At 43.5% G+C, this 22213-nt stretch overlaps 1 protein-coding gene across 4 annotated transcripts in view; it reads right to left on the bottom strand.

The window, feature by feature from the left end:
- USP24 (ubiquitin specific peptidase 24) overlaps positions 1 to 22213 on the bottom strand; it is a 2099319-nt gene that overhangs the window by 1848308 nt on the left and 228798 nt on the right. For all 4 annotated transcript variants that reach the window (XM_078670143.1, XM_078670156.1, XM_078670149.1 and 1 more), the window contains exon 10: positions 13717 to 13875. In XM_078670143.1, coding sequence (XP_078526269.1) covers positions 13717 to 13875 — 159 coding nt within the window. The remainder of the gene's footprint in view (positions 1 to 13716; positions 13876 to 22213) is intronic.

The raw sequence follows: 22213 nt of genomic DNA, 5'->3' as shown, positions 1-22213 counted from the left end.
AATCCAAATCAACTTGTGTTTAGCAAGATTTAAACAAAATCGGAATAGAAAGGGTAGACAGACAGAGGGTATCCAGTGAGTGTTAAGTCGAGATGGCTTTAGCAGGTATGATGTTTCACAGTTAATGGGATCAAAGGGTAGTCAAGAGGGAGGAGAGGTAATGTGTTCCCTAAATTTATCTAATGTCTGTCATATTTCTGTGATGTTTGGGATTACCTGACCAAGCTTGCTGGGAGCACCTCTGAGGTATACGATCCATGCCTACCAGGTGTCATATGATTTTGTACAATTTCCATTTTGTAATCTTGGTGGCAATGGTTAGTCTGAGTTCAAGAAGTGCCAATTTATGGGTACTGAATTGGCGAGTGGTTGGTGAGGCCCACGGGTGTGGTACAACCATTGGGGAATTTAAGCTAATCGTCGTTCTAAATGTCTTTGACAATTGGTCATTTTCCAAAACGAACAAAGGTAGACACAACTAAAGAATATATGTTCTGCTGTACCAGGGAGTGGGTTGCAATGCCAACACTTATCATTGTCACGCAATTTTAATGTGCGTAGTCTGACCGGTGTCCAGTGGAGTGGGTTCATAGTAAAAAAAAAAAAATTTGATTGAGTGAATGAGGGGACAATCTTATTTCGTAGCGATGAGTCACAGATTTTTGTCCAGTTTTATTCTGGATGAGGATCTCTGCGCAGGATTTCTAGATGTTCTGCCAATTTAATTTGCAGTGGTGTTAGTGATGAAGTTGGTGTGGAGCTGGTTAGGACTTTGTATATTTTTGATGCCATGATGCCAGGCATTTGGCAATGTAAGGATAATCAAATGGTCCTAATTTAAAAACTCTGGCTTTAGGTTTTAGAAAAGCGTAAAAATATAGATTGGCCAAGTTAAATATGTGATGGTGTTCCGAAAAGAAGCAAAGATTGGTGTTGTAATTCTACAGGTCTTAGATTAGTCCTAGACCTTTGTAGCTCATGACAGTCTGTTTTCATTTTCCGGTTATGCCACAGGAAGTTAATGTTAAGTTAGATACAGAGTTTGGCATGTGTTTATCGCATAGTTTCAGAGCTCTAACCAGGTCTAGCAGTATCTGTCGAGGGTGCGAAAACTAGTCTCTCGACATAGTGATGGTGGACAGGATGTAGTAGGGATCGCAGCATAGTCAACAATCTATATCCTGCAAGGGTGCAAAATTGTGCCTGGCAATAGCCAATGGGTGCCTTGGGTCACAAAAAGGCTGTTTGATAGTGGCTCCAGTTCAGTAATTTGCAGCCACCTAGTGTAAAGTCTAACCGGAGGGATTTGCAAGAAATTCTGGCTTTTTTGACAATCCATAAGACGTTTGAAGTTAATATGTCAATGGTGTTAAAGTAGGTGATAATCTCATGGGGAACATTGATTCGACAAAGCTGCCCACCGGGATAATCATCATTTTGAGGATTTTGGGTCTACTCCACCATGATGTGTGTTACAGGGACCAGGAGGTCTTTGACTTTAGATATAGTTTGGGTTTCATTACGATTTAGTTAATCAGTTAAATCACTGGTGAACCAGCTGCCCAGATACTTGACGAACTATGGTGCTACCGGAGCACAGAGTCCCCAAGGTTGGTAGGTAAGCAATGTGAGTTGAGGGTTAGGCCCTCAGTTTTTTCTTTGTTTAAGGTATACCCTTGTACAAAGGAGAACTTATGAATTATACCAGTGATCGCCTATCGCTTCCACAATTTCGTTAGAAAATAGAAGGATATCAACTACAAATGCAGCGGTTTTACATGATGTTGGACCAAGGTAAAACCCTTTAATATCTAAAGAGTTATTAAGCATTTGTAGTAGAGGGTCAATGGTTAATAGGAGAAGTAGTGGTGACAAGGGGCAGCCAGGTCGTGTACCTTGATGTAGGCTAAAGTGAACAGACAATGCACCATTATTTCTGATTATCGCCATCAGGTTGGTATATACTGGCAGTCATTTTTAGGTCTTGTGACCTGCGCTGCACTGCATAGCAGTGCACGCGCAGGTCGCGAGACCTCTAGTAAGTGAAAAATGGGGTTTTCAAGCTGACCAGGAATCGCACATGCTTGTGCGTTTCTTTTTCAGCTACCCCATTGGCCTTAGCGTGCGTCTTTTAATTAAAGACTGCACGCTATTGGCCAAAGGCGGGCCCATTGCTCCGCCCATGGCCTATTGGTGTTCTATTACGCGCTTGGTGCGCGTAATAGATACCAATAGGCAGTCACGTGGTTTCTATTATCGTGCCCACACAGGCGCGATAATAGAAACACATGGCTCGCGGTGCCGCACGCTTGTTCTTTATTTTTGGATCCATTTCACACGGAAGCAACAAAAGCTGTTTCTTTTCCTTGCGAAACGGAGGGCTGCATATATCGCGTTGTGCAAGAAGGCACACGTTCTTGTTTACTTTTCTTAAGGAGTCCAAATTCTTACGGCCTTCTGTCACTAACAGGTTTGAAAGAGACATCAAACATGCTACTAGTTAGTAATGATACTCGCTATCTGTTCACAGAAATTTCAGGTTTTGAGACGTGACTTTTTTCTTAGGCTAAATGTACAGATTCTAGGATAGTTTGCATCAAGAGCATGCTTTCGAGAGCTAGCGCATTTTATATGCCAACTATAGGATCACTGCATATTTGAATGATTTCTGCCACATTTGAGTGGCAATACATGTAAGGGTTGTATCAGTCACCTACTCAAGGGTGTCCCTATTGCCTGTTTAATTTATGGTGAATTTTGCCGACGTAGATCTGAATTTGGTCTTGCCTGTTGTTGCCTAGTTTTGTTTATGTTTGTTTACTGAAGGCTACATTTTGCCAATGCTTTTTCCTGAAAATTCTCCATATGATGTTGCTTGTCAGTGCAAATGTCCCCAGAACGCATTGGAGAGGCACATGAGGATTCCTGAATGGCACTGAATGGTCAGATCTTCATCAGCATGGTGTCCTTTCAATATCAACCCAGACTGGATATTGTTCGCCTCATTGACGCTCTGGTCAATGCCTGCATTTGCTTTGTGTATTTCTCTATGGAGGACGAACTGAAGAGTAAAGTGAGCAGTTTCCTCTTTGTACCCCGCTCAATGGCTAAATATGAAATGGTATCCTGCATTTCTGTTTTGTCTCATGTATGTATGGTGCATGTAAGGACCATATCATGTTTTTGTATCTCCTATGAGCATTACACTGCAAGCGCCCTATATGCATTTCTCTCTCCTGGATACATGGCTGCATATTGGCACCCTTCCCTCCTTTCTTGTGTTGTCACGTGTGCATCTCTGCATGTTAGCAGTATATTCTGCTCTCTTTTGTGCTTGGTTACCATGAGCACTAAGTATTCCTTTCTGACTCATACGGGCAGACTGCGTGCAAGCACCTCACCCTCGCTGTCCGTATTTTACGTTGTGCATATCAGCAACGTGAGCACCCTCTGCTACCTGTGTCTGTTATATTTTTTGTGTGAGCTCTCATATGCCCTTCTTTTGCATATGTAGCTGCTTATTATTATTTCCTCTGTGTCCATTATCTTGCGTCACTGGCTGTATGTAAGATCCTGCAATGCCTCTGATGATTTCTTGCGTAGTTGCCTGGTAGCACTCTGTCCTGCCCCTATCTCAGTACTTTACCCTGCATGCCTGAGAAACAAGCATTTGCAATGCAATAGGTCTCGCATTTATACGAGTTTGAGCTATTTAATAGCTTAAACATGCGTAAATGCGAGACCTATTGCATTGCAAATGCTTGTTATAAATGGAACACCTATGATGCATGTCTCTTGCACTGGGTGAGGGTGAGTGAGGGTGAGGTGTTGAGGGTGAGTGAGGGTGAGGGGTTGAGGGTGAGTGAGAGTGAGGGTGAGTGAGGGTGAGTGAGGGTGAGTGAGGGTGAGGGGTTGAGGTTGAGGGTGAGGTGTTGAGGGTGAGTGAGGGTGAGGGCGAGTGAGGTGTTGAGGGTGAGTGAGGGTGAGGGGTTGAGGGTGAGTGAGGTTGAGGGGGAGTAGTTGAGGCTGAGTGAGAGTGAGGGTGAGTGAGGGGTTGAGGGTGAAGGTTTGAGGGGTTGAGGGTGAAGGTTTGAGGGTGAGGGTGAAGGTTTGAGGGTGAGGGTGAGGGGTTGAGGGTGAGTGAGGGTGAGGGGTTGAGGGTGAGTGAGGGTGAGGGTGAGAGAGTGAGGGTGAGGGTGAGTGAGGGTGAGGGTGAGTGAGGGTGAGGGTGAGGAGTTGAGGGTGAGGTGAGTGAGTGTGAGGGGTTGAGGGTGAGGGTGAGGCTGGGTGAGGGTGAGGCTGAGTGAGGGTGAGGCTGAGGTGTTGAGGGTGAGTGAGAGGTTGAGGGTGAAGGGTTGAGGGTGTGAGGGTGAGGGTGAGGGGTTGAGGGTGAGTAAGGGTGGAGGGTGAGGGGTGGAGGGTGAGGGGGTGAGGGTGGGGGGGTGAGGGTGAGAGTGAGGGGTTGAGGGTGAGTGAGGGTGAGGGGTTGAGGGTGAGTGAGGGTGAGGATGAGTGAGGGTGAGGATGAGTGAGAGTGAGGGTGAGGATGAGTGAGAGTGAGGGTGAGGATGAGTGAGAGTGAGGGTGAGTGAGGGGTTGAGGGTGAGTGAGGGTGAGGGGTTGAGGGTGAGTGAGGGTGATCATGACGTGGCACAATCCGCCTTCGTAGAACAGAGGCTTGGCTTGGCTTGGCTGTTTCCAGGCCTCGGGCGAGACATTACAAAGACACAGGTGCAATAGGGTGCGCACTTGGCAAAGGTGAGTGCGTTCTTAGGACACCACGAACTGTGAACACACAAGAAAGGCAGCAGTGTGACGGAAGACTGTTGCGCAGAGAGGGCCAGGAGCGGCCCAAGACAATAAAATTAGTAAAATAGCAGGAATGTTCAACGAGAACATTTAGAGCTGAATGCAATAATTGCAGGGGCAATGAGTAACAACTGCACGAGTGGGAAACAGTCTATAAGGGAAAGAATGAGCCGTATGGAAGTATTAGGAACTGTAGAGAAACTCATGAACTGCAGAAAGGGTGGAGCTTACAAACTACAGGGGAAGTAGAGCGCAGTAACCGGGTACATACCAGGTGTCCCCGCAGGCGGAATCCAACAGAACTAGAAATAAATGAAACATGAACTGCCAATGAAAATAGTAGGATGAGATGACCCGGAAGATCAACGAAACGGAGCACAGGTAAGGCTTAGAGATAGGGGTACAGCTGTATAGTGCTGAGAGGGGTGAGCATGAATGGCTGAGGCAAAAAAGCAGCAGGGACACGTTAAAACAGGGAAAGTACCTCTCTCGATGTGGGGTTTACTCGATACAGACGCCCGCCGAGTAAGTTATTGATGAGACACTGTGGAACAGTTTCTTTTCTTTTGACGTTGGTGTCTTTAGCCGGTTGGGAGTAAGTGGTACAAAAATACGAAACGATTGCATGCGACATGGCGGGGAGGGGGCGGAGCGGGGGAGAGGGTTGATTTTTAAATGTTTTCTGCTCCGGATATCTAGTATGTAAGAAATGACAGACTCAGTAAGTTATTGATGAGACACTGTGGAACATTTTCTTTTCTTTTGACGTTGGTGTCTTTAGCCGGTTGGGAGTAAGTGGTACAAAAATACGAAACGATTGCATGCGACATGGCGGGGAGGGGGCGGAGCGGGGGAGAGGGTGTTAAGCAGCAGGGTACAGACGGCTGAGGGAACAGACGGCGGGCAGGGGAGGGGGCGGAGCGGGGAGGGGGTGTGAAAGCAGCAGGGGCCTGGAGTGCTGTGTGAAGTAAGTGAGTTTGATTATGAGAACGGACAGGGTTTTTTTAAGGAATAACACTAGCCCCTTCCTCGCACTGGGCCCAAGTGTTGAGAGCAGAGGAAGAGCTGTGTCTTGGAGAGAGCTGTGCCCTCTCCGGTAAAACTGTGACGCACTGACTTGTGTGTGAAAATAAGCAATGGGGAGACAGTTAAAAAGGAAAATAACCATAGTAAACAGAAGAAGGTGCAGCAAAGTATCCCTAAAGCGGTAAGAGGACGCACACACAGCGTCCACTAATAAATCTGTTACCACGGAGTAACAATAAAGAGCCAGTTAGGGAAAAAGCTAACATGCCGGCAACTAGAAAGCACAAGTACTGGGTCCGTAAATTAATAAGCGCAGTAAATAAGAGCCGCTCCAGCAAAAAAAAATAACGCTTGCTGTGCAGTGAAATTATGTGCTCGTTAAAAACACGCAAAAACATGCGCTGCTATCGTAAATGAAAGAAAGCCGAGCGCTTACGAAAACGGAATAGAATATGTTTACGAACAACAGGAGAAATGCTTTGCCATCAGAGATGAAAAAAAGGCTAGCGCTTTAGAAAAAAAACCTAGTACGGGAAATGCTCTGCTATGAAAGAGAAACCAAAGCCTAAAATGCATTCGAAAACACATGCCACAAGAAATGCTCTGCTATCGGACACAAAAGTATCAGAAACAAACTAAAGCTTAAAACGAGTTAGAAAACGCATGCTACAGGAAATGCTCTGCTATCGAAGACAAAACAAACCCTAAAACGCGTTAAAAAACACATGCCACAGGAAATGCTCTATCGGGGACAGAACAAAGCCTAAAAGAAAGTCCTCCAATGATACCGTATCTGTTCCGAAAAACAATCTCCAAAAGGAGGGACTTGAAGACTGCTTGCACCAACCACAACTCGAAGGGAACTCTGGCGGTTTAAGTGACACACGGAGCGGGGGTGTGGGAGGAGTGCGGGAACAGACGGCGAGGGGAGGAGAGTAGGAGGAGGAGTAGGGGAGGCACGGCCTAGCGGCCGTGCAATCAAGCAGTGAGGGGGCGGGAGAGTAGGCAAGGCAGGCGGCTGGGGGCATGTGCACGCGCTTTTAAGCTCAATGCGCATGCGCATTGAGCTTAAAAGTCACGGGCACTGCAAGGAATCGCCACGATTCCTTGCAAGTTGGACAAAGAGTGGATAAGCCCCCATAGTCTCGCTTGCTCGATGCGCATGCGCATCGACAGGCGAGACCTAAAAATGGACATGAGACCTTATCAAAGGACTTTTTGCCGTCACAGGCTATTGCAGCGGTTGGTCGTAAAGATACTTGGGCTTTGTCTACAATATAACAAAAAGTCTTAATTGTATCACTGGCTAATCTCCCCTGGACGAACCCTTTTTGAGAGTTGTGTACGATGTTGGGAATGAGTGGTTCAAGTCTTTTGGTCAGGACCGGTGCATACATTTTACCCTCCATGTTTAGGAGGTATATCAGCCGATAACTATTAGGGTCAGTGTAATCTTTGCCTTCTTTGGGGATCACTATGATCATGGCTTATGAAGCAATTCCAGAGACCTTACCTCGCAGTGCAAAATGATCCAAGGTATCCTACAGAGATTTTATGATGGATTTTGTCATTTTTTAAATAAAATACTATTGGAAAGCCATCTGGGGCTGGGGTTTTGCCAGAGTGGATAAATTTTATTGCTTTCACAATTTCCTCAGTTTCTATAGGTTTATTTAATTCTAGCTTTCTCGGTGTCTGAAATTGATTTTATTGGTGCACTACTTAGGTATGCTAGACAGTCTTCTCCGTTAATATCTATTGTGGATAGTACAGGCCTACATAGAAGATCTTAAAGACTTCCAGTCTATCTATGCTAATGATTTTTTGAGAGCCATCAGGTGGTTTGATGTGGGATATTTGTTAATTGAGCATCTTTAATTTGAGAGTGGCCTCTAGACCCTTCTCACCTCTGTTAAAGTATAGCAACCTCTTAGATTTCAGTGCATGTACCCACAGGTATGCCCGCTTGCTGATTATGGTGTTGTACTTGTATTTTAGTTGTTTAATTTCATTTAGAAGGTGATTATCTTTAGAGTGCAGAGAGGCGACCTTCATTTTTATTGTAATGGCTAAGTTTTGTAAGGTTTCTTTGATATCCCTATTTTTCCTGGACATGCGTTTCATGAGCAGACCTTTTATGGCACATTTAAACGCGTCCAAAAAAATTACTAGGGCAGAGACGGAGTTTGTGTTCTTTGCAAAGAATAGCTCAATTTCTTTTTCCCAGTTCCGCACAGGTAATTCTTTATTCAGAACCTCAGAGTTTATTCGGCATTGTGATTTTTTTTCCTGCCTTGCGTGTGGCCAAAATGTCAGCTCACTGCTGAGCTCCGGTGAGCCTCTAGTGCGTTTGGGACACTACGGTCATGCCGACACCTCCAAACTATATGAATTGAAGTGGATTGACCGGGATTTAAGAGAATTATCGCCAGCATTCCAGCCCCCGCAAGAGTCACAACAAGGCAGCCTCATAATTGTGCGGACCAGTGATCGCACCCAAGATGGTGCCCATGTTGGAAACATCAGGAGCGCTGACTACAGCAAAGATTTCACAACGTGATTGCAGCGAGGGAAGAACAGGACAGTAATTGTGTTCTTACCATAAATCAGAGTAGCTCAACAATAAAGGCAGCGATTCTTCAGTTACCTCGCTGCCCTGCGTTACCGATAAGATGGCCACGCCCACATCCTGAACGCCAAATAAGGACCCCAGAGAGTGAAGATCTGGGAGCTTTGCTCGCCCATTATCCGCTACAGGGACACTATTGGGTCTGGTGAGGTGTCTACTTTTGCCCCCTCTGCGTATTACTCTCTGTCCCTGATCGCCTCTTGCAGTGGGAAGGGGCAGAGAGGTTAGCTGGACAGATAATTAGATCATAAGTCAAACAGAAAGGATCACAACACCGATAATACACCAATAACACCCGTGAGGACAATTTGTGTATTAAGGAAGCCAGGCCAAATCAAGGCTCAAGAGCATATGGAGAAAATGATTCCCATCAGAAGCCACACTGTACCGCCCTCTTTCTCATCATTTGCCTTGATTTGGCCTGGCTTCCTTAATACACAAATTGTCCTCACGGGTGTTATTGGTGTATTATCGGTGTTGTGATCCTTTCTGTTTGACTTATGATTTTGACCCCCAGGTATTCCGTGTTGTGATAGTAATGTTTGGGGCCTGTACCTGGTTGGTCGCTAAACCTGCCCTGAGACCCTCCACCAAGTATTTGTTGTGTATGCAGATAATTAGATCGCCTGGTGAAATGACTAGTAAACAACTCACTGAGCACTGTCAGACACCCACATCACTCCAGCGACTTAGGTGGATGCCCTATTAACCGCTCAACCAGTCTCCCCAGGAGCCAGTTCCCTGCCTTGGTGCTTAGTGCGTGCATACCAAATCGGACCTGTGGGGTGCTAATCAAGAATCTCTAGCTGGCCCATTTTGACATTGGTGGCACCTTTCGCTGTGATATACACAAAATCCTTGCTAATTCCAGGATCATTGGAATGTTGTGGCTATACACGTCGATACTAATCAGACAACCCTCATATTTGCATAATAATACTGCCTCACAAAATAACCATCATGGTTGACACCAAACTTAAATGCTCAAAACAAAACCCTCAGATTCCAGAGCTCCCGGTGAAAGATAAGCCAGACTCTTTATCTACACAAGACATTATCCTCAAAATGCTATACACGGTATATGACCTAGCCCAAAGTACCAAAACAAACATCAACCTCCTACAGATTAAGATTTCAGGCATCCGCAAAGACTTAAAGGATCGAACCATTAGAATATAAAACGCCAAATCGAAATCTGTTCAGTTGAAAACTATAACACAATCTAAACACCAGTAAGATGAGAATTGCTCAGTAAGTGACCTTAAATGTGACCGAAATAGGGGGAGTAATCACACATTTTTGGACTACCAGAGGGTGCAGAAAATACAACTACATCAGTGCTTGACTTCTTAGCCTCTTGGTTTCCTGAAACCCTACAAATTACCTTTGTTAGGGACTGCGAAATCAAAAGGGCACAGAGGGTCCTATTTACAAACCCAAAAACATATTAGCTCCACAACCAATGGTCTTTAAAATGTTGTGCCACCAACCCTCTGAACTAATTCTTGCGCACATGAGGAAAATCAAAGCGGTAAACTAGCTGGGTCACAAAACCCCATATCCCAAGACTACCTGAGGGAAACGGTTATGGGACAGAAAGGATCCTTAGTTTGAAGGAGAAGGCTCACAGAAATTATGATAACATGCTCATTTGCTGGCCCATCAAAGTTTAGAATTACATTCAGAGGACAGACAAGGATCTTCACAGATGCTGAAGATCTTACTACTGTCTTGGACAATAATTCTGAACCTCCCCTGGGAAATCATCGGGCTGAAGTTTGATATTTAGTACTATTGCCTGTCTTCAATGTGCTTGATTCTGCACTGTGAACAGAATGGATCGAATATCGAGAATTTTGGCTTGATACGCTACTTTGGTATAAATGTATATGGTATTTGGTGAGCAGCTTAGCTTCTTAGTTATCTAAGATGACTGACCACTTAACTCAGAGATTATTTAATATGTTATAGGAGACCACTGTTTGCTCTAAGACAGTTTGTGGATTGCCTCCACGAACATGGGGCTGAACATTGTCCATGCTATTAAGCTGTGATCCTCTCTTTGTAGTAGTGTGAAAGTTTTGGGGTGAACATCTGTAATTCCTTGGCCTATAATGATATTTTGCCTTTTAACTCAATTTAGAGAATTCTATAGGACGTGAGTAGCCACTGTTTGAGTTAATTGTACCCATGCGTTGTTCCCCTGTAAGAAGCAGATGGACTTGAGCAGTGATACTGTTCTCTTGTTACATTAACCTACTGTAGTTACATATATTGTGTGGAAAACTTCTATAGCTCAGTAATTATCTCCGTTGTTATAATGCCTACCGCCACATACCTTTAAACAGTTATGTAATTGGCTACTATATGACTAACTGTAGCCGACACTGCAATGCATCACATCAAGATTGCACTATCCTCAGCACACTTCATACCACCTGAGGGCATCTGTTGTCACTTAGCAGCGTGTGTCTCCATACTTACAACCACTCCTACCAGTTTGGTAATATTGTGCTCCCGATCTGCTTAGGGCGACAACTATGCAGCTACCTAGCCTTGCATTTTCCACAGTCCACTTCTCAAGTTACGTTTGGGCAATCCCTGTCTCTCAACTCCGTACACCCACCACACTTATACCATCACTGATACCTAACCCTAAGTGCCTCAGGCACTGGAGGTCTGCTATTCTGGCTGGTCTTCAACACAATTTCCCCCTATGTACCTAGTCTCTTACAGACTCCCCCAGGTGGGACAGGAGGCAGGTTTCCCACTGCTATACATTTCTGTTGTTGTTCCTTCTTTTGCTTTGTCAAACTTTCATCTTTCCCTCCCTCCAATCCAGTGAAATACCTTGTTGTGCAATGGCTGCTCCTAACTCACTGATGGCTGCTCATATAAAAGCTCAGACAAAACTCAAACTTAGGCATCATACATGGCACCAATTTAACTAAACAAACTTTTTTAATACCAAAGGGTGAATCGCCCGGTCAAAAGGACCAAAATATCAAATCACTGTAATGACTTGAAAGGTGATGTAGTTTTCTTACAAGAAACTAAGATTGGTTTCAATGAAGCATTGTCCGTGAGACAGGGCTGGTTCACTGAGGTAACCTGCTCCAAAGCATGTAGGGAAAAAATGGTGCTCTTACCTTAACGGTCAGGGCGATCTATTATCTCCTCAGAACATGACATGGACGGTAGATGGCTTCTTGCCAGACTACAAAATGGGGGATATGGCCTTTATACAATGAACATACATGCGCCTAAAAGGGATGACTCGCAATTCTGGAGTAATCCAAACAGGAAATCATCATCTATCTGGAGCGACTCAAATAATCCTTGGGGAGATTTCAATCTTCCAATGGATTCTTCACTGGACCATCACTCAGCATTCAAACTTAGATATCCTCTCAAAGCACATAAATAAATGACCAACTTAGTCTCCACTCATGGCCTGTCAAACGTATGGAGAATTCATAAATTCACAGGAAGTGATTTCACATGTTTCTCTCCACCCCACTCAAGCTATTCCCACAATGACAACCTATTAATAGACACCTCCCAACTACAAGCTACCACAGAAGCCATAATCCAGCCTATCGTCATATCACACCATGCAGCTATATCTATTCTGGATAATAAACCATCTTAATCAACCATGGTACTTGCCAAAGACCTAGACTCTCAAGACCAGCTTCTCAAAGGTTAAATAGCTTATACTCTGCCAGTTTTAATATAGGACGTTTCCTTCAGTTGCTCGGAAACAGACTAGCGAGGAACATGAATAAAAATAATAGGGATTTAAATCAACACAGCTGATTTTTGGTCAGCACCACGCAACAAGTTTTTAAATCCCAATGCTTTTGGAAATTATGATAACTATGTACCTGGGAGTTAAATTTGTTGAGGAGAGTGACTTTGTTTGAGCATTAGCTTATAGATACCAGGCCACTATTCTAAATTGTACATAAAAAAAATTAAATGCAACATCACCCCTAACAGTCACGTCATTTTAATACCAGAAGGAAAGATGGATTGCAATTGATCTATTTAGGTGAGAGAGGGCCTTTAAACTCAAGCAAACCCTTCCAATCTGAAGCTGTAAGAGAGCCTGACAGTACAGTTTAGCAAAATACATTGATTATGGTGGCACGGCCATTTCTCCAAGTGATCCCAACTCCACTTTCACGATTTAGGGTGATTAAACAGCCAGCAAATAGGGAGGAGAAAAAACATACACCTTGCAAGCATTTGCATGTACCACTATTTCTATGAACTGCTATGAGGTAAGCACCATTTGCTTGCTTCACTGATGTGACTGGGTATGTAGTGGAAATAAAACTGTATGTACACACATTTAACTTCCTACATGACAGCTCACCTTTAAATTAAGTGTATTTAACCATGGCCCCACTCACCCATGGAAATCTTTCTACAACATCAGCATGAATGATTTAAGTTGCTGGTCACTACAGTTTTGTTAATATTGTTGCAACAGACTGTAGTACTACATATTGTAATGCTTCAAACTGTTTTCTGCTTATAAAAGAAGTGGGGTTGTGTCCTTCACTGTGGCCGGGTAGGACAACGTCTTAAACATTAGGAAATAACAGTCTGAGGTTTTTTCGCTGCCATACAAAAAACATAAATTTTTATATTTACTATAAACACTTTTTACAATACACAACCTACGTTATCCTTTTACGCAAAAGGCCCTAGAAAATCCTTTTAAATACAATATATGAAAAAAATGCATATCAAGCTTTCTGCCTTTGCGTGACCAGTCCTAGACTAGACAGAATCAGGATAACGTAGGTCTGGGAGTAGAAGTAGTTGGTAGGGTAGAAATTCGAAGTTTTGTAAAAATGTTTTGTGGTAAATGTATTGTCTAACTGATAATTGTATTTCAATTGTGTATTGTAAAAAGTGTTTATAGTAAATGTAAAAATTTATGTTTTTTGTATGGCAGCGAAAAAAACCTCAGACTGTTTTCAGAAATCTTAAAAAAAAAGTGATGTAACATGTATTACTCAAAAAAAAGTATATACATCACCCAAGGATTAATCACCTTAGGGTGATATTCTGCACAAAATAAAAAAGAGGCAGAACTAAACAGTGACCGGGTTCCTTATTTCCTAATGTTCAAACTGTTTTCTGAGCATGAATAAAAGAAAAACAACTGTACTAAAGAATGGTCAGAAGACTGAAATCTAAACATCAGACAAGGGAAAATGTATATAATGCAAACTTACTTCTTTAAGGGAGTTCATTTTCGCACTGAAGTGTGGAGACTTCAACATCCGCAAAAGAATATCCAGTCGGAGATCATCCACCACATTTACCAGGTCAGGTTGGAAGCGCATGCACAGCAATTTAATTGCAGACAAAAGTTCTGGGATACTAACAAGCCTCTGTGAAAATAGTGAAGATCGTTTTCTCAAAACCAAAGAAAAATATTACAAGTGTTTGAAACAGTGTATGTATGCAGATTTGTGTCTGCAAAAAGTGCAAAAAGCTAGGCCAACATTTAAAAAAAAGTACCAATCTATATAAAAGGATCAAGTAGCATATGAGCAAAAAAATTGCATATATCTGTAGCACTTTATAATATCAAAGTTAAGAAAATGATTCTGTACATGAAGGGGTGTCAAACTTGAAACTTGCATTTTAATAGGAAATGTTTACATATATTCAACTTATCAAAATAAAACTGCACTTAATATTGTATTTAGTGCTACATAGCCTTTTGAAAAAGCTGTATATGCTACATTTTTAGGCACTTTCAGTGACTGACACATTACAAATGCCAGAAGTCCAGTACATTCGGAAATCTAGGACATGCATAGAACCTGAAGTGTACCATTTACACAGTTGCTTCACAAGTTGGGGCCATTAATTCCTTACCAGTCAATCAGGCCTGTCACACCGAGGAGTATTCAGAAAACAGGATGAGTATAAGCAGTAAGCACTACATTAAAACACATTTGCAATAAAAAAAGATGACAATGTTTTACATATTTATATGTTTAATTTCCTTCTCCTAGGCATTTGCGGATCACTGTCACATCAGAGCGAGCAACAAAAGCAACCATTAAACAATTACATACATAAAAGGCTTTGTATCTTATTCTTTTAAATTGTGAAAAGCACAAGTACAAAGCAATCCAATCCACAGGCGCCTTAAAACATATACACAACCACGGATTAATGGCCCAACATTAAAATCAGTCCATGCATTCGTTTTATTACAATAATGCAAAAACAAAGAATTAGATAACGCAGGATTTAAGTAGTAAGTGTACCGCAACATACTTCTCTGCAATGGTAGCACGCCTTTCGCAGATAAAGACAGTGTGATTAAACTACCTGCTTAGTACCCAAACCATCTATGGCTAAATAATTAACGTACTGCATCTTATTACTCCCCTCCCCACTGTGTGATATGGTTACATTTTTACAAATAAGTTGTTAAACTCGATGGAGGGGCTCACAACAGACTATCTGAAAAGGATTCTTGGAACATTAATTTAATTAAAATAAATCATTAAAAAAATATATATACTTTTTCTTCTTACCAATTTCTTTATATTAACAAAAAGCAAGTAATTTATAACAATGCATTTCAAGACTTCCGGAGGATCCACTTTTCAATATTCTCACTCAAATCTAAATTTAAAGAAAATTATTTGGATTCACTTAGCATCCAATTAAATTCAAATAACCTACAAAACTGAAGGACCACAAATTATCCTAACCAGTATAATAGTATATCAATTAATCCCAGTGGCTCACACTGATGTCTGCAGAAGTGACATGAAACAGGTGAGCCTCCATCTATCCAGGACTTTTAACGTATGCATTTACCTATAACAATTCATAAACGCGGCGGAAGGCTTTACTTCTTGAATACTCAATTTTCAAATGTGGAAAAAGGGTAATATGCTTTTTGACGACAGGAATATCAACCTTGACTGATTTCAATGTACAGATACTTCTATTTCAATACAAAAACAATCAGGTAGATTCATCAAGCATTTTTGCGAGCGCAAACGGTGCGAATCGCAAAATTCGTCCGTTTGCGACCGCAAAAATAGCATTTGAGATTCATCAATGGTTCATGAACTCGCAATTTGAAAAATCGCAAATAATTGCGATTTTTCAAATTGCGATCGCATTTAGGGAATTTCAATTAGAGATTCCTTAAATGCTATTCATGATCCATTTCTGAATTGCGAATTCACTATTTTTGGCCGCTATTTACCGCGAAGTCTGACTTCGTAGTAAATAGCGAAAACTTAGAAAAATGCACTTTAGAGCATTTTTCTAAGTTGGATGTTACACACACACACACGTCCTTTGGACATGTATGTGCGCAACATCAGTCTACATTTACATTTCAGGGATGCTACAGTGTATCCTACGGACACCCCTGGCACCCTTGAAATCGCATCCTTATTTGCAATTAGCAAATTGCTAATCGCAATTAAGGAATGACTCCCCATTCATTCCTATGGGCCTTTGGGCCCATAGGAATGAATGGGGAGCTTTCCTTATTTGCGATTAGCAATTTGCTAATCGCAAATAAGGAAGCTGTAGAAATCGCAAATAAAATTGTGATTTCTACATGAATCCCGTTTTGCAGGTCCTTAATAGCGATTCCTTAATAATCGCTATTAAGGACTCGCAAAACGGGACAATGATGAATCTGGGGGTTAGTATTTTCCCAAAAATACAATTCATATATTCATTAGGCCTTTTTGTGGATACTGTACTGAATATTTAAATCCACCCAGTTCCTCTAAACAATAGCATTTACTTATGGTCTTTTGACCTATGTAATAAAGGTCATTTTACAAATTCCAAATTTAAAATCTTATCTGATAAATTCTGTATTTGTTCACTGGTAAAATCTGAAAAACTATGATTTCTAGTTTGATAGCCTTACATTGGATTTTTGCTAATGCCATGGACACTTCAACTCAAGCTTTTCTTGAGGGTTAAAGAAAACGGAATACCATGCAAAGGCATTTGACAACATCCTCATATTATACTTTGTAGAACCCCCAGGTAGACATTTTAAACTTCCCCTTTAATAATACTGCAATGTCCACTAGACTAAGCTAAGTGGTACGACTTCAATATTGCTGCCTTAAGTGAGTTCACTAAAGCTTTTTGATACCAACAGATAGAATTGATACAGGCAAATAAAAGGAAAATGCTATATACCAGTATGCATCTGTTCTTGGCATGTACAGCTGCAGAGGTACACACTGTGCATAGATCGCCACCTAGTGTTGGGCCCGGATGTTTGCAGTTGTTTTTTGTCCTGAAAAGTCTTTGGATGTCACGAGATAGGGGACTCCTCCTGTGGACAATAGTGCACATGGGCATCGGCTCCATTCTTAGATTGTTTTTCACCAGCAGGGAAATGATGGAGTTTTGTGAGAAACGGGAAGGATGCTCGTGTAAGCTGTATCTAATTAAGATAATACCGGAACAGATAAAGGTAGCCGGGTGGGTGTGTGTAACTCTGAAGCTCTACATGCCAAGAACAGATGCATACTGGTAGCATTTTCCGTTTGAGGCATATGAGCTGCAGATTACACACTGTGCGTAGATTGTATAGCAGTACCAACTCTTAGGGGCGACCACCCATATCTGTTGCAGTAGTTTGGAACAGTGTTTAACCCCTTCAGTGCTAATGACAAGGGTAACTCGTCATGGAGTTTCCATTGATTTCAATGGAAATTCAATGGACAACAACAAATATGCTTAGCATCCAAGTGGTTAAGTACCGCCTGGCCCACAGTAGCTTGTTGTTAAGGTTGCACATATATACAATAGTGTTTTGTGATTGTGTGCGGTGTAGACCATGTAGCTGCTTTGTAGATGTCATCTAAGGGAATGTTTCCTAAAAATGCCATTGAAGCCCCTATCTTTCTAGTAGAATGGGCTTTGGGAGGAACAGATAACGTATGTTTAGCTTTGTGGTAGCAACTCTGTATACATTTGACAATCCACCTAGCTATCCCAGATTTTGATATGGGGTTGCCTTTGTGTGGTGCTGAGAAAGACACAAAAAGCGGTTTAGTTTTACGAAAGGGTTGTGGTTTTTTTCAATGTAGTAAACCAATGCTCTTTTGACATCTAAGGTATGAAGCTCTACAGATTGATTGACATGGAAGGCCGAAATGACTTTTGGAAGGAATTTAGGTTTGGTACGGAGAACAACCTTTTTATGATACATTTGCAGAAAAGGTTCTTGAATGGTCAATGCTTGTAGCTCACTAACTCTTTTTTAGAAAAGTAACAGCTACTAGGAAAGCAACTTTCCAAGTTAAGAATTGCAGTTCACATTTATCTAAAGGTTCAAAGGGAGGTCCCATTAACTGTGTGAGAACAATGTTTAGATTCCACACAGGTGAAGGTGTGGCTCTGGGAGGAATTATTCTTTTGAGGCCCTCCATAAAAGATTTTATGGCAGGTACTCTAAAAAGTGATAGATGTTGTCTATTTTGTAGGTATGCTGCAATGGCAGCAAGATGCAGTCTAATAGATGTGTACGCTAAGTTAGATGCTCTAGGGGTGGGACGTCTAGCTTCTTTAATAACGTTCATACAGTCAGGAGGAAGGTTAAGAGAACCGAACTCTAGGACCTTAGGAGCCAGATCGCTAGGTTAAGCTGAGCTGGATCTGGGTGTCTGAACTCTCCATGGTTCTGGGTTAGGAAGCGTATAGCTTTTGGTGCAGTACCACAGAAAGTTGCAGCAGTGTTGTGTACCACGGTTGTCTGGCCTAAATTGGAGCAACTAGAATGAGAGTGAGGGAATGTTGCTGAAGTTTGCGCACCACTAATGGAAGCAATGGGAGAGATGGAAAAGCGTACGCAAATTTGCCAGACCAGGTCATCCATATCGCATTGCCTTTGGACAGCAGGTGTGGATACCTGGCGGCGAAGCTTGGGCATTTGGCATTTTCGTGGGTGGCGAAGAGGTCTATCTGAGGTTGTCCCCACATCTGAAAGAACAGTTGAAGAACTTGTGGATGAAGTTCCCACTTGTGGATCTGTTGTGTCTGACGGCTTAACAGATCGGCTAAGGTGTTTTGTACTCCGGGAAAATGTTGGGCTAAGAGGTATAGCCCATCTCCATATCTGCTGTGCTAACAGAGTTGAAGAGAGTGTCCCTCCTTGTTTGTTTATGTAGTAAATTGCTGTCATGTTGTGTGTGCGGACTAAGACAGCATTGCCCGAGGAAAATGGCTAGTAACTCCAGGTGGTTGATGTGGAGAAACTTTTGTTGTGGTGTCCACCTGCCCTGCATGGTGTGCTGCAGGAGGTGGGCTCCGCAGCTGAAGAGCGATGCGTCTGCTGTCATAACTTTTGGAGGAACTGGCTCTCCGAACGGTCGGCCCTTGGAAAGGTTTTTGGTGTTCCACCATTGCAGAGAGCGGTGAGTTCGACCGTCTACCAACACTAGGTCTGTTAATTGACCTTGTGCCTGGTTCCATTGTCGCGCTAAGCACTCTTGAAGAGGACGCATCTGTAGTCTTGCATGAGGCACTATGAATTTGCAAGAGGCTATCATTCCTATGAGTTGCATGAACACTCGAGCTGGAAGAGTTTTGTGGTTGGAATTTGGTTGGGAGAGCTTGCATATTTGTTATCCTGGCAGGAGAGGGATAAGCTAGCGCTGTTAAGGTGTTTATTGTGGCACCAAGATATTGTTGTACGTGGGACGGTTGCAGGTGAGACTTGATGTGGTTTACTGTGAACCCCAAGTTGTGGAGTAATTGGATGGTGGTGTGAGTGTGTTGTACACACTGACTGTATGAGCTGGCTTTTATGAGCCAGTCGTCGAGATATGGGAAGACGTGAATGTGTTGTCTTCTTAAGTGTGCTGCTACTACTGATAGGCACTTGGTAAACTCTTGCTGCTGTTGTGACTCCGAATGGGAGTACCTTGAATTGATAGTGCTGACCGTCCAGTAAAAGGAAGTCGTTTTGTAAAATGAGAGGAAGGACCTGTTGGACTGTGACCATATGGAAGTGGTCTGATTGTATGTACAGGTTTAAAATAGGCCTTAGAGAGCCGTCCTTTTTTGGGATAAGAAAGTACAGGGAGTAAACTCCCATGTTTTGTTGATGTAGTGGAACTGGTTCTATTGCGCTTTTTTGTAGAAGGGATATTACCTCCTGCATGAGCAGTAGCAAATGTTCTTGTGACATTGGACGCTGTTTGGGCGGTATGTTTGGGGGGTAGAGGTTACTTCGAGACAGTAACCTGCTTGAATTATTTGTCGCACCCACTTGTCTGATGTGATGTTGGTCCAAACAGGAAGGAATTGTTGTAGTCTTCCCCCAACTGGAGTGTAATGTGGTGGGGGAAGTGGAGGGAAGTCACTGGGCAGGGGTGGAGGCAGAGCAGGAGTTGTTAGTTTTGCCTCTGCCTTTATTGTTGTTGCCCCTATTACCCCCTCTTTGGTAGCCCGTATTGTAGGTGGTTTGGGTAGGTGCTTTGTAAGAAGTAGAGGGACTATCTGAAAAGTAGCCTCTAGTGGTGCTTCTATAGGATGAGCGACGAAAAGAACGTCTGGGAGCTTGCGACTGCAAGGCTCCCATAGATTTAGCTGTGCCCGTATCCTTTTTCATTTTTTCAAGGGGTACGTCCACATTAGGCCCAAATAAGTGTTGCTCATCGAAGGGTTGATTTGTACTGCCAGGCATGCCTACGCAAAAGGACACTGGTATTAATTGCCCTTGAAGCGGTATCTGCTGCATCTAGGGCACAGCGAATAGAGGTATTTGTTATGGTTTTACCCTCTTGTATTTGTTCATTGGCCCTATTCTTGTACTTGTCAGGAAGGTGCTGCATTATGGATTCTAACTAGTCATAATGGGCCCTGTCGTACCTTGCTAATAATGCCTGAGTATTAGCAATACGCCAAATGTTTGCTGCCTGTGACGCCGTTCGCTTGCCTGAGGCGTCTAGGAGTTTAGACTCTATCGGGTGGGGGAGCCTCGCCTGATGTTTGGGAAATGGCTCTTTTGCATGCATTGGAGACTACAAGGGAGTCTAGTGGTGCAGGCCCTTTAATGTAGGCTGGGTCTGAGTGGGCAGCCTTATACTTCTTCTCAATTCGGTGGTTGAGGATTCGAGCCCTAACTGGATCTTTGAAGACCTCTGGCGCATTCTTAATAACCCCTTTAAGCATAGGTAAAATGGAGGTGGACCTTTGTGTTGTATCAAAGGTATCCATAAAGAAGTCTTTGTCTACTGGGTCAGTATGTAGGTCAACTCCATGATATTGGGCAGCTCTATGGACAAGTTGGTTAAATCCCATAGTGTCCTCTGGTGCAGAAGGCCTGGAGGGGTATATGTCATCTTGTGGGATGTTAGGGGCGTCTGGGGTACTATAATCATCCCAAGGGTCAGGTGAGCCAGGAGGACTAGGATTATCTAGTGGCTCATTATCTGCACCATCCCCTGTGTCATTAGAGGTGTTATCCCAGTCATCATCGTCTTCTAATGGTGTAGGGGAGTGATGTGGCAGGGAAGGTGGATGAGGAGGAGGAGAAGGTATTCTTAGAGGAGAAGTCGCAATGTCCTTCTTAGGATGAGGAGCCGGTGCAGGCGTCTCTAATGGTCGTTTTTTAGAACTAAGAGTCAATCGACCAGTTTTGGGATCTTTAACCAGAGTCTTTTGTGTAGGATCTGGGTGGAATAGTTCTTCTGTGGAAGGTACATCCTTCGGTGCCAGGGTTTTTGGTGCCGTAGGCTTTTTCGGCACCGAACTGGTAGCATCTTTTGGTTTAGAAACATGTTCTTTTGTAATGTCTTTGTCCAGTGGGCCGTGTGGTTTTTTCAGCTCCGAAGCTTTTTTCGGCTTCGGTGGTTTTTTCGGCTCCGAAGCATGGGAGTCAAGTGCTTTCGGTGGCAATTTCTTGCTCGGCTCCGAGTGTGGTTTTGGTGCTGAGGAACCGGTGCCAGTCTTTGGCGCCGAGTGCTTAGATGTGGAAGCAGCTGGCGTGGAGGTGGAAGATGGCTTCTTTTTCGGTGCCGGTAGGTGTGTGCCGGCACCAGGGGTAGGCTGACTCAAGCCCGAGTCACCTGAAGGCTTAGTAGGCTTCATTGCCGAGCCCAAAAGCGGGGCATGGGAAGCAGTCTCTCGGTGTGCACCCAGGCGCGAGGGTGTGACCAAAGCCTTTTTGGAGGGTGTCGAGTTAGAGTTGGGGTCGACATGTGTACTTACGACCCTCTGTGCCAGAGTGATGTCCACCACGTCTGAGACTTCGGCCTCGGAGTCGCTGTCGACGCCATGTTGTTGCTCCTGCTCTGGCACGTCGACGCCCTCTTGGAAAATGTCCTCCGGGCTCGAAGATGACGAGCGGGCCATGGTTCTTCGAGCTAGTCGGTCCCGAATCGTCTTCTTGGAGCGGAAGGAGGCACAAGCGGGACACTCTCTGGCCTCGTGCTCCGGTGAGAGGCAAAGGTTGCACACCTCATGTAGATTGGTGTGGGGAGAGTAAGGCCAAGGTAGGCCTGAAGGCCTTCGTCGACGATGGGAATCAAAAACTTCGAAGACGTGAAGAGTCGCGTCGATGGGAAGCGCGGTCCAGACAATACCGGCAAACTGGGTGAAGATTGCGCGCTGAAGGAAAATCGGTTCCAAACCGGAGCGCAGGAAACACATCCGAGCCCGATGGAGGAAAAAAACAATCTAAGGATGGAGCCGATGCCCATGCGTACT

The sequence above is a fragment of the Lissotriton helveticus genome, chromosome 1_2, assembly GCF_964261635.1.
Source record: "Lissotriton helveticus chromosome 1_2, aLisHel1.1, whole genome shotgun sequence".
Lineage (NCBI taxonomy): Eukaryota > Metazoa > Chordata > Amphibia > Caudata > Salamandridae > Lissotriton > Lissotriton helveticus.
This window is presented reverse-complemented; position numbering and strand designations above follow the sequence as displayed.